The sequence below is a fragment of the Ascaphus truei genome, chromosome 3 (genome assembly GCF_040206685.1).
Source record: "Ascaphus truei isolate aAscTru1 chromosome 3, aAscTru1.hap1, whole genome shotgun sequence".
Classification (NCBI taxonomy): domain Eukaryota; kingdom Metazoa; phylum Chordata; class Amphibia; order Anura; family Ascaphidae; genus Ascaphus; species Ascaphus truei.
In genome coordinates, this window is record NC_134485.1 from 371,139,203 (window position 1) to 371,156,632 (window position 17,430).

General features: G+C 41.6%; 1 protein-coding gene across 2 annotated transcripts in view; it reads left to right on the plus strand.

Moving 5' to 3' along the window:
* The window catches only part of FLT3 (fms related receptor tyrosine kinase 3), a 121,319-nt gene that overhangs the window by 66,803 nt on the left and 37,086 nt on the right, over positions 1-17,430 (plus strand). For both annotated transcript variants that reach the window (XM_075592184.1, XM_075592185.1), the window contains exons 8-12: positions 3,841-3,994; positions 9,039-9,207; positions 10,940-11,043; positions 11,356-11,464; positions 11,557-11,723. In XM_075592184.1, coding sequence (XP_075448299.1) covers positions 3,841-3,994; positions 9,039-9,207; positions 10,940-11,043; positions 11,356-11,464; positions 11,557-11,723 — 703 coding nt within the window. The remainder of the gene's footprint in view (positions 1-3,840; positions 3,995-9,038; positions 9,208-10,939; positions 11,044-11,355; positions 11,465-11,556; positions 11,724-17,430) is intronic.

The window sequence follows — 17,430 nt, forward strand, 5'->3', positions numbered from 1 at the left end:
TCTGAGAGCTTACAATCTAATTGGTAGGTAGGAAGAACGCACAGAGACAGTAGGAGGGCGTTCTGGTAAGTGCAAATGCAGGGGCCAAGCTTTATGTATCAGGTGTATAGTATTAGCCACAGACCTACTCATATGCTTCATTAAGCAGGTATGTTTTAAGGTGGGTCTTAAAGGTGGATAGAGAGGCTGCTAGTCAGGTATTTTGAGGAGGAAATTGAGTGTGAGATGCGGGATTTGATCGGAAGCTAGGAGAGTGATTTCAGCAGGGGAGACGCTGAGACAGATTTAGGAAAACGTAGAGTGATTCTGGCAGCAGTGTTTAGGATAGATGGTAGGGGGACAGGTGAGTCAGGAAGGCCGGACAGCAGGAGGTTACATTAATCGAAACGGGAGAGAATGAGGGTCTGTGTCACAGTTTTAGCAGTCGAGCAACAGAGGAAAGGGCATATCTTTGTAATATTGCGGAGGAAAAAGCGACAGGTTTTAGATATGTTTTGAATGGGAGAGGAGAATGTGAGAGAGGAATGCTTGCACTACTGGGTGTATGACAGAACTTCCAACAGTAATGTGAATAGGTAGTGGGGCCAGGTCTGGGATGAAATATGAGGAGCTCTGTTTTTGACATGTTGAGTTTAAGTCGGCGGAGGGCCATCCAGGATGATATCGCAGAGAGACATTCAGAAACTTTGGTCTGTACAGCAGGTGTAAGGTCAGGGGTTGAAAAGTAAATTTGTGTGTTGTCAGCATAGAGGTGATATTTAAACCCAAGAGATGTGATTAGGTCACCTAGAGAAAGTGTGTAAAGAGAAAAGAGAAGAGGTCCCAGGACAGAGCCCTGGGGTACCCCCGCAGAGAGATCGATAGAGGAGGAGCAGAAGAGACACTGAAAGTACGATGGGAGAGGTAAGAGGAGATCCAGGATAGAGCTTTGTTACGAATACCAAGAGTATGGAGAATGTGAAGGAGAAGAGGGTGGTTCACGGTGGCAAATGGTGCAGAGAGGTCGAGTAATATGAGCAGAGTGTAATGACCTCTGTCTTTGGCAGCATGAAGGTTATTAGTTATTTTAGTGAGGGCTGTACAATGTCACGTAGAACCTCAATATTGGAGACCTGAGATTTTTTTTTTGCTTGCTTTGTTTCTCAAGAAATGTAGCAAAAGGGACTACCTTTGAAAAAACGTTCACCAAGCAAAGAAGCATTAAAAGTCAATGTAATTAGCCAATTCCAACACAGAAGCAAATATAATTAGGTCACATGGCTCTTTATATACCGCAATTGTGGAAAAATTATGGCAAAATGTCACCGTAATCTTAAAGCTGCAGTTTAAGCTGCCGTTTAAAAAAAAAAAAATATATATATATATATTTTTTTTTTCCCATTCAATATGTGCATCAATACAATCTGCACAATGACAAGTGATTAGCTAAGCTGCAGATCGATCCGTTCTCCTGTAATCGATCGCTTGCTCGAGTTATTAAATTCAGTTCTTGCATAGCATTCTGGGCAATATAGTCCTGGAATATGATTGACTGGGCAGTTACTAGATACAATTGATTCACTGCCAGAGAGAGGGCGGGGCTCAAGAGCCAAAGCCTATTAGAAAGGGATGGGGGTTGTCACTTTGGAAATGCTTTCTACATTAGAAACATTAAAAAGGTCTTTAAACTTTTCTCATAGTACAGAACTAATTTATTTAAAAACACACACATAGGATATTGCTTGAACTGCTGCTTTAGATTTTGCATTTCAACAGAATGCATTTTGCATTTCAACAGGGAGCTTTTGCGAAAGTCTCACAAAAAATTCAATGGTGCTGTGAAAATCGCAACAACTAAATTGCTAAGTAAATTTGAAATCATTCTGACAACTCTACTCAATATCCCATCTTCAGGGCTTTACATAAAATGTAACAAACTTCTTTACTCTTTATTTAATTTGACACACGTTTCCTAGATATGCAAGACTAATCGTACTTTAGACCTGTTTATTTGACAAGCAAAAAGGGGAGAAATTATTTCTTTGAGTAACTCAACCCCAACACCTCCTGTTTGGCAATATAACCGTTCTCTCTTTCACTGGCCATGTAAGTAATGTCACCAGCAAAAATACATTGAAGTTTACATTAAGTAATAAATATTCCATACAACTCTTTTATTGCCATTTAAAACTCAGATGCACATAGCTGATACAGCGGCTCCAAGGTTGGCAAAGTCAAATTCAAATATGGTTACACTGCTGCTTTTGTGGCATGGTGATGCTTGTTTGTTGTTTTTGTTTGAATATCAATTTTACTTTAGGTTTGAACTAGACATTAAAGAATTTATGGTGGGAAAAAAATGTTGGCAAATGATATATTACATAAGACATTTATGCCAGAATTCTCACAAATAAAAAACCTGTGAAAGCATTATTTTACAGTGAAATTGTTTGACAACTTTCAAATTCTGCAGCCTAAAATTGTTTCATTGGCTTCATACTTTCCATGAGTGGGTGCTTCCAGATAAATATTTAGCACTCTAAATCAATATAAAATGACATATATGTATTTTTTACTATATATGACATATTATATATGGAATGTTGCTGCCTGCAGTGTGGGGAGGTAATGTGATGTGGCCAAGATCACACAGCAAATATTTAACAAACTTTGGGCCCGATACACAGAGGTCTGCTATTTACTTAATGTTAACCTAAGCAAGGTCTCCACCCTCTCTCCCTATTTCTCCCTGGCTCTCCCTCACCCCCCTCGCTATGTATATACTGTAGGCGTTGTCAGGAGGAACACCTCTATTGCACATCGATAAGTCCATAATGGCCCTCTGTATATCTGAGCCTCTGTTTTCATATCATGTAACGGTTTCCCCCCACCCCTCAAATCACAGAAAGGGGCCATTACACGGTGTGTGTGTGGTGCATACCTGCTGGTAGCAAGAGGGCTGAGTCATCCACGATGACTTTGGGACACAGGATAAGGCTTCTGGAGTCCGTAGGCTCCAGGGATGTATGGAGATGATCTCCCACAGTAGAACTTGTACTCTCCCCCCCAGTTAGATCACACACCAGGCCGGAGGTATATTGCAAACATTAACGGTTTATTACTACACACTTTGCAGTAACACAGCTACGCAGCAGTCGTCTGCCGGATACAGTCTCCTTAGAGCAACTCTCACTGGAGATGGTCCCTGGACCATCACTACAGGCCAAGGGCACCCACATCCATCCTAACTCTTCCCCACCTCCCTAGCGGAGGCAGAGTTATAATCACACTCACTCCTCCACGCAGGGAAGAGCACATGGGTACGCCCCAATCTCAGGCTCCCAGACGTGTGACCTGCCTTCCTTAGGGAAAAGGAACAACCTCCAAATTTAGGGCGGTCCTGCCCTTATGTACAGCCAGAAGGTGGGCACTCCGTTGTGACAGCTACAACAGGATGTACCACCCCCTGCTGTCACTCAAGTGCAGGACCAAACGTGAAGGGGAAAACACCATACCAACTACTGGCAACCTGTGAATACCAGAGTTTACTGCCAGCCCAATGGGTAGAATAGCAGCCAGGGGGTACCCCGCTACATTAAGCTACAGGTATGTTCTTATTGGAGAGAGCAAACAAGTTAGCAAGCCCAGGAGTTGTGAAAATCCAACATGGAATCTGTGACAATGGTAAATGCTGCAGCCTCAGCTTGTACAAGTTACACAGTGTTTGCACAATTACAAGTTCTCTTGTAGAAAATGAGTACATTGTGTTAGGTAAATAAAACTGTGATCTAATATGATGTTAAGTAATTTTTGTTGAAAACTACAATGCTGCTTTGAATTTGATGTATTTATTTATTGCAGCTATGGTGGTTTGAGGAAAGTGAATACGTTACAGGTCCAGCCATGGTAAGGGTTTTATTTGCATCTGCTCACCGGATGGAAAAAAACAACAGTGGCAACTACACCTGTGTATCATCAACTCATCCGAGCAAGTCAGCAATCATTACACTTTTAGGTGATTTAAAACCTTTAAAAAAAATTGTAAATGTGATTAATGGATTTACAACTCCTTGCTTACTTCTACATTAAAATGTATGTGATGTCATTTATTAAGATATACATGGGGAGTGACAAAAACAGCAATTAATACACTTTCTAAAATGTTTATATTATGGCATTTTATTCAGCAAAGATGTATTTTATTATTATTATTATTATTATTAGAATCATCATTTTTGTGTCAAGCAACAGTCAAAATGAACAGGTGCGTTATTAACTACACATAAATGACCCCAATATGTCAGTTTAGAATTGGTAGTACTGCATTGAATCTCAACCACCCCAGTGTACATCTGCGTTGCCCCAAAGGCGGATAGCCTGATGGGGCTCCCCAAGAGCTGCTTCCCTCTGCACAGGACCAGAGTGCTATGGGTTAACATTTGCTTGTACTTTGTGGAACGTCAACCCCATCCACTGGAATGTTAATGAGCCAAGAGGACACAAAGAACTTTGTTTTCACAGCTGCATTGAATCTCAACCACCCCAGTGTACATCTGCGTTGCCCCAAAGGTGAATAGCCTTTGGTGCAGGGGAAGGGCAGCCAAAGGGTGTGAGCCGTTTGCTGCCGTTCGCTGATGTATGGTGATGTTAAATCGTCTCTATATCAATCTGAAACTCACAAACCCTTTATCCCCTGTACCCAATTTTCCAGCTCTGTCCATTAAATGTCTGTGAATTAACTGCATAACCCTATTCTTTTAATGTAACCATGTATTTTTATAACTCTGTGCCCAGGACATACTTGAAAATGAGAAGTAACTCTCAATGTATTACTTCCTGGTAAAACATTTTTATAAATAAATAAATAAATAAAAATCTTGACTCAAATAATAATCCTTTTTGGGTGCAATTTATCAGGAAATACCACAAGTAGTAGAAATGATCCATAATCCTTATTTTTGTGGTAAAGCCAGGACTTGTAAGTATAATTCATGCTTGAAAACCCAAAGGTTTTTATCAAATAAATCCCATAATTTGCCTGTAGTGATTCCGCTCTTAAAAACCTTCCACTATAACTGATCAAATATCAGAGTAGTGGAGGATTTATGTTCTTCATATGAAAAAATATATATCTCAATCTGATCTCCCTATGTACAGTACACACTTATATATTTGTTTGATTTGGACAATAGCAAATGTTGAATCAGCCGTGGTAAAACGCTTGTGTTTTTTAAATTCTCTTGCTTTGCATAAGTTATTTTATTATATTCCCTAAAAGACATGTTCCATACACTGGCACAAGTTATGTATATGTTTCACACTAAAAGGGTATATTCATTAAAGCGGAAGTGCGATTTACTTACAGTGGCAGTACATAAGCTATTTTACATTATTGAAAACATCAGCTCATTTGCACATGATAAAATAATACTACTTGCAAATTGGAGTTCCTGCCGCCACTTTGAAACAGAAATCCTATGTAAAAAAAAAACTGACAGAAAAAAGCATTGCAGCTCATATCCTAGCACGTAAAAAAGGTGACCCCTTTATTTACTACAACTTAGGGGCTTTTACTAAAGCTGCCGGAGCGGCAGATCATTGGAGTGACCCCTGATTAGCTCCTTTGGTGGCTTACTCTTAATTGTTATGTTGGCTCATTTACTGATATAATTAAGACGTTCGCGGTGCAGAGAAACACAGAAAATTATGAAAAATCCTTTTACAAATTAGGTCGTGAAAATGTCATTTGCTCCTTTGTTAAGCGTGAACTGCTAGTTTTGAATGGCATTATTATACAAAATATTGTGCTTTTTTGTTTGTTTTTATTTCACTAAAACAATGGTAAAAAAAAAAAAAGAAGATTTCAAATTGAGAAGCCTCACAATGGGAAATAGTGCTATAGAATTGTAAAATGTCACATTGCTACAGGAGATTCACTACAGAACATTTCATGCATGCAAACACTTTTGTAGAATCAATATCATTGATATTCCACTTCATTACCCATCATTTTACCATTGGCAAACAGTCTCAGTTTGAAGTGCTGATTTTAACAGTCTTCTGTCTGCAAAACTATGCACCATATGCCAAACAGATTATCCCATATACATCTATTTAATATTTTTTTTACGTTGCTAAATCTTGTGGTATTTTTCTTACTTTGGAACCAGGATACTTTGATACATAACACTCAGTGGGTCTATGTATCAAGGCAAAGTGGGGCAATTTGAGGGTAATACAAAGTGCACCAGGTGTATCCAATAAAAAAAGCCTATGGATTTCAATAGCCTTTATTTATACACATGGGGCAGATTTTATGTCCAAGAATTTCACCATGTTTGTCTTGATACAGTACATTTGCTGTGAATTAGTTTGTGCTAAGTTTCAAGGTTTAAAAAGGTATTATCAAAGGGTCCCAACCCGGTAATGTATGAGAACTAAACACATTTAGAATTAATATAGCTAGGAGAGTCTGTCTGTTGCTCAGATGTACTGTACAGTATCTCTCATTGCCATAAAAAAATATATACTGTACATAATACAAGAAGTGAGCAATCAAGTCAAAACCATAAATAAGATACCAACACTGATGTTCAAAAAATAATGAAATAAATTCAATATAAAAATCACAATTGTAGAGAGATCACAGTCAACAGTACTGAATTGATCATTCAATATATGTAACATGAGCAGAAAAATAAACAAATACAAATATAAGAATGTAATGAACGAAAATACCTTACCACAAAATTAGGCAAGTACAGCAGGTTGCCACCCTAATGAATGAGACTCGATGTGTCTGTACTGTTGGCAGTGATCTCTTTACAATGTGACATTTATATAGAAGATATTTCATTACTTTTGTGAACATCACTGGCTGTGTCTAATAGCGCAAAGAAAAAGAAGAAAATACAAATAGTGTGATCCGTGTGAAATCAGAAACTTCCTCACTTCAAAGACATGAACTCATACGATTTTTTCTTGGTAAAGCGTGTACAGTGCATGGAAATGTTTGGAATCTGCCTCTGGACATCTCCTCCGTGACCCCGACTGCGACCTCGAACCGTTCAAAGCGAATCCAGAGAAGGGAAACGGAAGACAGCACAATAGCATAATATAGTTTAATGTGTCATTAAAAAAGTTAAAAACATGCACATGGCACTCACAATGTGTCAGTTAAAAAATCGCATTCGGAGTAAAACAGACTGAAAGAGAGCGCTGGATGAATCTCACCGCTGTGGCATACAACTCGATGCACTTCCAGGTCACGTGATCTTCTTGCTCTCATCTTACGATACTGGCCTCTGTTCGCCGTCTGTCTGTTCTGACTGCCATTTTTTTACTGACACATTGTTTCTGCAATGTGCCTACAGAAACGCCGACGAGTTTTCTAACACTTGCCTTAAACTTGCCTCGGAAAATCTGGGGCTATAACCAACAAGTTCCAGGTACATGCTACATACATGCTGCAAACATTTCAGTGACATTTCTGCAGAGACTAATGGCCCATCGGATTAAAACAGCAAGGGTCCCTGGCAGTCCCATTCAGTTTGAATGGGACTGCCAGGGATCCCGCTGTTAATCAGATGGGCCATTAGTCTCTGCAGAAATGTTGCAGCATGTACCCAGCATGTTTTTAGCACGTACCCAGTATGTACCAGGGTCTTGTTGGTGATTGCCCCATATTGGTTTTAGAATACTCGTCGGCACTACAGTATTTAAAACTTTTTAATGACACATTCAACTGTATTGCGCTAATGTGCTGTCTTCCGTTTCCCTTCTCGGATTCGCTGTGAACCGATAGAGGTTGCAGTCGGGGTGACGGAGGAGATGTCCAGAGGCTGATGCCAAACATATCCATGTACACTCTTTACCAAGAAAAAAATCCGGTGAGTTAATTTCTTTGAAGTGGGGACGTTTCTGATTTCATAATAATCGCACTGTGTTTACTTTTTTTTCCTTTGCATCATCGGGTAATAACTTTCCATTTGACTTTTCTTCTCTCAGGATGAGATAGGCTTACCTGAGCTGCAGGGAAAGCTTGAATTTTTCCCAATATTGTTATATTTGTGCACATCATTCATTGTCAAATTTGTTGTCACACATTTTTTCATCATTATTTTTCATCATTATTTTTCACGTTGAAGAATTTGAAGTAGCACAATTACGTATTTCTTCAATAGTGTTCTGTCTTATTGATCTTTTTGACTTGATTACTCATTTTAAGGTTTAAAGGTTTAGTTACACCTCTTAAGTGCCGTAATGGCTTAAATGTGTTAAATCTTAATGAGTGTTTTCAATTATTTGACACTGTTAGGCTTTGAGCTATAACAAGCATTGTGATCTAAAACTTGGGAGGGTTTCACTGTTATTATTTAATCTATACAATTCCTGGCACGTGATTCTGGAACACGTTTTAGAACATTGTCTTTTTATGGAATTCCTGGCACATGATTCTGGAACACGTTTTAGAACATTATCTTTTTATGGAATTCGTGGCACGTGCTTCTGGAACACGTTTTAGAACATTGTCTTTTTATGGAATTCCTGGCACGTGATTCTGGAACACGTTTTAGAACATTCTCTTTTTATGCAAAGTTAGAGAGTTTAACGTAGATTTAATTTTTTTCAAATGCATTTGAACAAATTCAAAAAATATATACTCTCATACATAGACTGTATGTATGATTACTTGCATGGACACCACAAATAAAATAACCCGCTCTAAAAAACATGTCCCGTCAGTCAGAAGAACAAACAGGCCAGAGAAGGGTAGGACAGGCAGCTGAAAATAAAAGTAGCAGTCACGCTGAAGTTTCAAATAATAGAAAATGTTGTGAAACATAGTCAGGATAACATTGAAGTTATCCATATTTATTGTTATTATTAATAATTGTTTTTAATTTTTTGTTTAAATACTAATTAATTTACTTATACAGAGCGATTTGTGCCAGCAATCCATCAGTCTCTCAGATTTCATACAAAGAAGTGAGCCCCCAGTTTATCATTGGATTATTATACTAAGTATGGTGCTTTTCTGTTTTCTGTTTTTACCATAGACAGGGGATTTATTGATCTGAATACTTCAAGTGAAGAGCATGAAATTGACACAAATGAAGAGTTTTGTTTTGTCGCTGTATTTAAAGCATACCCGGCAGTAACATGTGTATGGTATTATCATTCCACCTCCTTCCCGTGTGATCTGCTTAACACAGAAAATGGATACAGGTGATTACAACTAAGTTAATGTTCACTGTCTGTTCACAGCAATGCTTAGATTATTTCCACACAAAATGATTTAAGTCTCTGTTTTACTTTTCTCCAGCATATTTTCCTTTTTCTTTACATCTGTCATTCACTCCTGTTCATAGCTCTTAATGTTCATCTTACATATATACAGATATAGCAGGACTCACTGTCTCAGGAACCTCGGTTGAAAAAGCAGTGACTGAGGAGGTAGTGTTGCTGTGGCAATGGTGTGTGGGAGAGGGAGACAGGCTTCTGAATTGGTCCCCCCAACAGCGATAATCCTCCGGCGCCGGGGCAGTCATGTTTGCACTCATGCAACTTGCCCCGGTGACGGGGGTCCCATGAAGCTGAATCTCAGCACCTTCGGCTACAGGGACTCTCTGCTTCATGAGATATTTCATTTGGAAATTCCTTTACAAGAATGATTGCCCAGGAGAAACAATATGGTAACTGGTGGCCAGTAGAAAGTTGTGACATCATTGTGAAATGAGATTGGAACTGCCAACTGGATGACCCTGTCGCCATCTTTGTTGTTCCTAGCAAGTACTGCCACAAATAAAAAATGTATTATCTTGGCAATTGATGGGACCCCAGACCTATGAGCACCGTGGTTCAGGGGATTCTCTGGTTCTTACACTGTAAGAAAAAAATACTCAATGTTGGGTTGGCTGCTGCTTTAAATCTCATATGCTCGGACTATACTTGCTTGCATCTTTTCAAACAGAGTATAAAATTACCTTTTTTTCCCTTTTCTCTAAGTTAACTAATATTAAGATTTTTAAAACTACAAATCAGCTACAAGTAAATACAATAAAACGAAACATTAATAAATACAATGGAAAATAATCTAACTGAATTCCATTTTCTCGTGTACTGTATATCTAAAAGGAGCAATCCCTCCTACAGTATGTTAAAACTTTATCGATGGCAGAGATTGCATTTATAAATGCCGCTTTCTGCATTTTTGTGCTATTTTAATGTTTTCTTAATACTTATTGATAATGTAACTTTTTTTTATTAAGAGCATAGATGGGAAGCAGGGGGTCCCCAGAGCTGAACGGTGTTAATTTCAGTTCTGGGAATACCCTGGTTTCTGAGATACTCACTGGGAAGGAGCCACTGGTTTGTAACTGGTATTTAAATTTGTGCATCACGCGGGCCGATTGGAAGCGGCAATAGATGACATTGCGGATTCTTATTGGTCCACGTAACACAGGTGATTTCAAGGGCATTTTGTTTCAACTAGAGGGTATGTTACTGGCAGCACCTTCCCTGAAATAACCGCGGCTCAGCTCCGGAGACCCCTTCCTTACACACACGCACACACACACAATTTTGTTTATTTATTTATTTTTTCAATCAGGGAGAACTTGTCCATTAAAAGCTAAGAGTGCAAAGCCTGTTACCATGACAAGCCCCAAGTTACAGCAAGAAGTTACAATGTTGATATCAATTGTGTTCCACCAAAGGGGTGCTGAGGAGATTTGATTTTCTGTATCGTAAAAAAAATAATGTTTATTACAACTGATATCGATATAAAGCTGAATGTCATAATGAAGATCATTTGAAGATTGTATTGTGCATTAGAGAATTTTACTATGGGTAATAATTGCTGGAACTAACAAAAGGAAAAGCATTTGAAAGCAAGTTACTTGCAGACTTCGGAACCCACCTAACTGGAAATACTGTGTGCTTCTCATTTGTTGAATAGCATGTCGAAGTACTGTAATCATAACTATGTACCTGGAGAATATATATTCTACGTAGAAAATGGCGATGTGCATCTCAACAAAACATTTACTTTGAATATACTACGTGAGTAAATAAACTTTTAATGCAATATGTATTTATCTGTTACCCGAGTATTTAGGGCTTACTTTATTCCTAGATCAAGACAGTATTAAGTGTGTTATGTTATATAATGTTCTCGGATAAAAATTGGTATCCCGCAGCAAAGGGATAATGTATGGTCTTTAATTGAGGTGATTGCTATAGATGTCTTCATCACAAGCAGATTATTATTATAGTCAATATAATATCAAAAAGAACAATCATCACTTATCCAGGAACTTGTTTTTAAATAATTTGTATGTACTGTATATTTATTTGTTTATTATTTTCTTCTAGAAAAGCCTAAAGTACATATAACTTCCAAGGCAGATCTTATCACGTGTGTTTCCTACGGTTATCCTATATCCACTTTGACATGGAAGAAAAGTGATGATGTCTCTTTCAAGTAAGTTCACAGCCATCTCTTTCTGTGACAGTGGCCTCTTCAGGCAGAGCTCATTACACGAGTCTTAGACTAATTACAGTATTTCTTTAAAGTTGCACAGATGACATCATGGAGGGCATTACATACGGAATACCAGAAAGAAAAATTGACAACTGGAAATCAAATAGCACCGTGGATTTAACTAATATGACAGGAACGTTTTCTGTCTGTTGCTGTGCAATGAACTCTGCTGGATCATCTTGTGAGAACACCTTCAAAAGTAGGAGCACTCACTTCATCTCTTGAATTGCCCCGGGTGCATGGTTGCACTCAAAGGGGGTATCTACTGCAAACTGGATCCAATAGGTAAAAACGGCACTCCACAGGGCTTTACAAATGTAGACAGATCGACGTTTCGGTCCTCTTGACACGGGTCAATGTTAGGACCAAGACGTTGATCTGTCCACTCTGTAAAATGTAAACGCTCTTTTCTACATTTGTAGAGCCCTGTGGAGTGCGGTTTTATTCCTATTGGATTCAGTTTCCAGTCATCATGTGAGAGGACAGTTTTAATCAACTCGGTATACTAGTCTTATAGTGTAGAACATTTAATATAAGTGCTTGTCTCGGACTCTGATCTCAAAATAGCCCATCTTTAAACTATGCCCCCTATTTCAGTGACTTATTCAGTGTCTTTCTAATTTTTTTAGATGTCTTCTCAAATCTTCATGAGCATGTTTTATGTTTAAAGATTTCAGAGAAAGTGACTCAGTATCAGATGACATCAGATGCAGCATGAAGAAAAAAATGTTATAACCAAAGGGTAGATCCTCAGAAGTATGTGAAATATTTAATGATTGTCAGGATCAGGCTTAGGCCCCGCCCCCGTGACTTACCTCGCGAAGTCACGAATAACAGGCGTCAGCCGCAACCTGCACGCAGGCGCCGCGCTGTTTGGAAGGGAAACACCGAAGGGACCGTCTCCAGGCTCCATTCCCGTGATGACATGGGCAAAGCACGGCGCACGCTAGCTACGCGCAGACGCTGTGCGGACACAGGTAAACATGGGGTTAATTCACTCAACTATTCCACAGCTGCTACTCAGTCTGCCCCTGCCTATCAGTACACAGTCTACCTGTGATTACTCATTGCTCACAGCCTCCTGCTGCTTCTCCATTGGCTGCTTGTTCCTTATAGTCTCAGCCAGTCCTCTTGCAAACTGGCTGAGCATAAACTCTGTTCTGGTGACTTGTGCTTACCTCAATCCTTTGCTGTCCTACCTCTGCCTTGTCTTGCTCCCTGTATTTTTATCTCAGCTTGCACCCAGACTCCTGCCTTCTCTGACCCCTGGACCATGGCTACGGATACTACTACTCTACATTCTATACTCCTGGACCCCGGCACCGCACAACGACAATCTGATCTCTCCTTTCCTAGACCACGGCAAGTACCTCAACCAATCTGACTTCTCCTACCCTGATCCAGCTACACCACTACCACTCTGCACTCCGGACATGGCTGCTCGGTTACAGTTCGGTGGCTACCAACATCCCCACCTCAGCCTCGCGGTCCCGCCTTGTTTGTGGTGAGCACACATTACGGTATGCTCAGCCCAGTAAACATGTACCCCGCTGAGGTGAGCCGACTTTTGCACACCCATGTCAACATGTTTGAGAAGCAGGTAAAATACTTGGCACAAAATGACCAACATATGGAGCAACTCCACCACTCGGTTCAAGCCATTACTGACCAGACCCAAGGTGACCCCTCTCACTCTATGCCCCCAGCAACTCTTGTCCCAGCACCCATTCCAATGACCGCAGCCTCTGAACCACATCTACCTACTCCCAACCTCTACGGCAGCGATCCTCTGGGCTGTCGCGACTTTTTGAACCAATATTCTATTCACTTTGAAACTATTGCCATCTCGCTTTCTGTCTCAGCGATCTAAGGTGGCGTACATTGTATCCTTGCTAACAGATGACGCTTTGGTGTGGGCTTCTCCCATCTGGGAGCAGAGGCCAGACCTCACCAGTGACATCACATGTTTCACTAAGGAATTTTGCATGGTATTTGATACATCTCGACGCAAGGTAACTGCCGCCTCTTCCCTTTTTAATTTTTCTTAAACTAACCATCCTGTGGCCCGGGACGCGGTCGAATTCTGGACCATCGCCACCAAGATAGTCGGGAACAACGAGGCCCTGACCGCGGCCTTCTGGCAAGGCTTGTCCGAAAGACTTAAGGATGAACTTGCATCACAAGAACGCACCACCGATCTAGAGGACCTCGTAGCACTTTGTATCCGGCTTCAGGAGAGGATAACAAGGTACAAGGTACGCAGCCTCTTCTTACGCAATCCACAGGCGTTGTTAACCTTCCTCCCCTGGCTTTGTCAGCTGACGAGAAACAGCGCCAACATAATGCCGGTCTCTGCCTCTACTGTGGTAACTCTGGACACCTGGTAATTGCCTTTCCTCTCAAATGGGAAACGCCAAATCCCAGTGAGAGCTGGGAGGGTCACACTGGGAACCGTATCTTCTTCTCCTCCCAAACTTTCAACTAGAATCTTCATTCGCATCACCCTACTCGGGGACAACTTCAGGACCACTACACGTGCCTTCTTGGACTCTGGGTCAGGTGGGAACTTCATTGATCAAGGGTTCGCTGAGAGAAACAAGATTCCTTTGATATATAAGGCTCACCCCATAGGCTTGGAAGCCATCAATGGTCGACCCTTACAACCCGCCTTCATATCCCTTCCAACCATCCCCTTTCAATTACAGATTGGAGAGAACCACACCGAGACAATTCAACTGGACGCCATTCATATGCCTTCAGTCAACGTCATTTTGAGACTACCTTGGCTTCAAACACATAACCCCCTTAATGACTTGACAGAGGTGCTGCCCCTCCAGTGGAGCCCTCATTGCCTCCAGAATTGCTTGATCCCTTCCAATAACCTAGGTGGGGTATCAGTACCGGAACAGGTAAACGGCCAGTTGCCTGACATCTACTCAGAATTTTGTGCCGTCTTCGACAAGGCCCAAGCCGAGGAATTGCCGGGCATTCGACTGACTCGCGCTATTCCCCCGTGGGGAGGTTCTTATCCGTTTTCACCTCCGGAGACCAGGGCCATGAAGTATTACATCCAGGAAAACTTACAGAGGGGGTTTATTCACAATTCTTCATCGCACCCGGTGAGGGTTTCTTCTTCGTGAAGAAAAAGGATGGATCGCTCAGACCTTGTATCGATTACTGGGGACTCAATAAAATCACTATCATGAATCGATATCCTTTTCCATTGATTTCTGAGCAATTCGACAGACTACAGGGGTCCACCATATTTACCAAGTTAGATCTACGTGGAGCATACAACCTGGTAAGAATTTGTCAGGGGGATGAGTGGAAGACAGCCTTTAACACTCGGGACGGACATTATGAGTATCTAGTGATGCCTTTCGGTCTTTGTAATGCGCCTGCCGTATTTCAGGACTTTGTAAACAAAGTTTTTAGAGATCTTCTCGATCTATATATTATATTCTACCTGGATGACATACTGAACTTCTCCAAGACCACACGGGAACATCCAGGACATGTTAAACAGGTGCTCCACTGATTACAGGAGAATGATCTATTCGCCAAATTGGAGAAATGCCACTTCCATCAGACTACGACATCCTTTTTGGGGTACATCATCTCCGACACTTGTCTTGCCATGGACCCAGCTAAAGTGAAGGCAGTGGTGGATTGGCCTTGTCCCATGACTCTCAAAACTGTACAACGGTTCTTAGGTTTCGCTAACTATTATCGGAGATTCATCCAAGATTTTTCCTCCGTTGTAGCACCTATTATGGCACTGACACAAAAAGGAGCCAATCCTGAGCTTTGGTCCTCTGCAGCCATTCAGGCATTTGGAAGACTGAAGAAAGCCTTCATGTCAGCTCCTGTGCTTGTGCATCCCGATCCTTCACGCTCGAGGTGGATGCTTCTGATGTCAGTGCCGGAGCGGTATTGTACCAAAGAAAGAATCCTCAGGCCAGAATTCACCCTTGTGCATTTTTTTCCAAGAGGTTTTCGTCCTCTAAACAAAACAACGATGTTGGCAATCGCGCACTTTTGGCCATAAAGATAGCTTTAGAAGAATGGAGGCATTTGCTCGAGGGCACGGACAATCCTATCACCATACTGACAGATCATAAGAACTTATTATATATCGAAGGTGCACGTTGCTTGGGGTCACGACTGGCGCGATGGTCATTATTTTTCTCCCGTTTTAATTTCATTATTTCGTATCTACCAGGCTCTAAGAATGTAAAGGCAGACGCTCTCTCTCAACAATTCCTGGTAGAGGACAAGGCAGAAGATCGACATGTGACCATACTCCCCCCAGCATGTATACTTTCAGCTAATACATTCGACCCTTTACAAGACATCACACAAACGCAATCTCATATTCCGGAGGATCTCAAGGTGCCACAGGGATGCTTATTCACGGCACCAGCATTTCGCATGAAGGTACTGGAATGGGGTCATTCATCCAAGAGTTCCGGTCATCCAGGTACTAGGAGGACGATTGATCTTTTAGAAAGGACCTTCTGGTGGCCAGGGATGCATAAGGACATAGAGAATTTCGTTACCGCATGTGCTACGTGTCCAGAAAATAAAACCTCCCGTAACAGACCATTAGGCTTGCTTCAACCTCTTCCGATCCCTGATCGCCCATGGACTCATCTCTCCATGGATTTCATCGTGGAGCTACCGGTGACCAAAGGAAAAAATAAAATTTTGGTCGATATCGACCGCTCTCAAAACAGGCCCATTTCGTTCCTCTTAAAGGCTTACCTAATGCCCTCAAATTATCCAAGATCTTTATCAAAGAAGTGTTCGCTTTCATGGGGCTCCCCAAGTCATTGTATCTGATCGAGGTTCACAATTTATCTCGAAGTTCTGGCGTGCCTTCTGCAAACAACTAGGGATCTCCCTACACTTTTCTTCCAGCTATCACCCTCAGACTAATGGCCAGGCGGAGCGAACAAACCAATTACTTTAGCAGTTCATTCGCTGCTTCATTTGCGATGCCCAGGACAATTGGGTAGATCTCTTGCCGTGGGCCGAATTTTCCCATAACAACCTACGGAATGAGTCGACTCAGGGACACAGGACTCACCATTCTTTTCTAACTTCGGTTTCCATCCCTTAGCGCTTCCTACTGCAGCACCTGGATCCGGGGTACCAGCAGATAATAGGATTCTGCATCTTCAAGAATCATGGAGTAAGATTCAGGAGAACCTCAGAAAGGCAGTTTCCATACAGAAGAGGCAGGCCGACCGGCATTGCCATGAAGCACCTACTTACATTCCAGGACAAAATGTATGGCTGTCCACGAAGAATATTCGATTGAAGGCTCCTACTGCAAAATTGGCACCCAGGTTTATCGGCCCATTTCATCGAGAGGGTCAATCCGGTGGCCTACCGGCTGTGGTTGCCAGCATCTTTGAGGATTCATTCGGTCTTCCACACCTCTCTTCTCAAACCCTTTATCCAAGATTCTCAGTTTCCTGCTTCGACGTCTCCTCCTAAGCCTCTCCTGATTGAAGGCCAACAAGAATTTGAGGTGCAATCTGTTCTGGATTCCAGAATTACCAGGGGTAGACTCCACTACTGTACCTGGTCCATTGGAGGGACTTCGGCCCCGAGGAACGCTCATGGATTCCCCGCGATCATGTACATGCTCATAGGCTAATTCAGGCCTTTCATCGGAGGTACCCCTCTAAACCATCCATGGGACGCCCGGAGGTCGCCCCTTAAGGGGGGGTACTGTCAGGATTGGGCTTAAGCCCCGCCTCCATGACTTACCTCACAACGTCACGAGTGACACGCATCAGCCTTAACATGCACACAGGTGCCGCGCTGCTAGGAAGAGAAACAGCAAAAGGACCGTCTCCAGGCTCCATTCCCGTGACGACATGAGCAACGCACGGCGC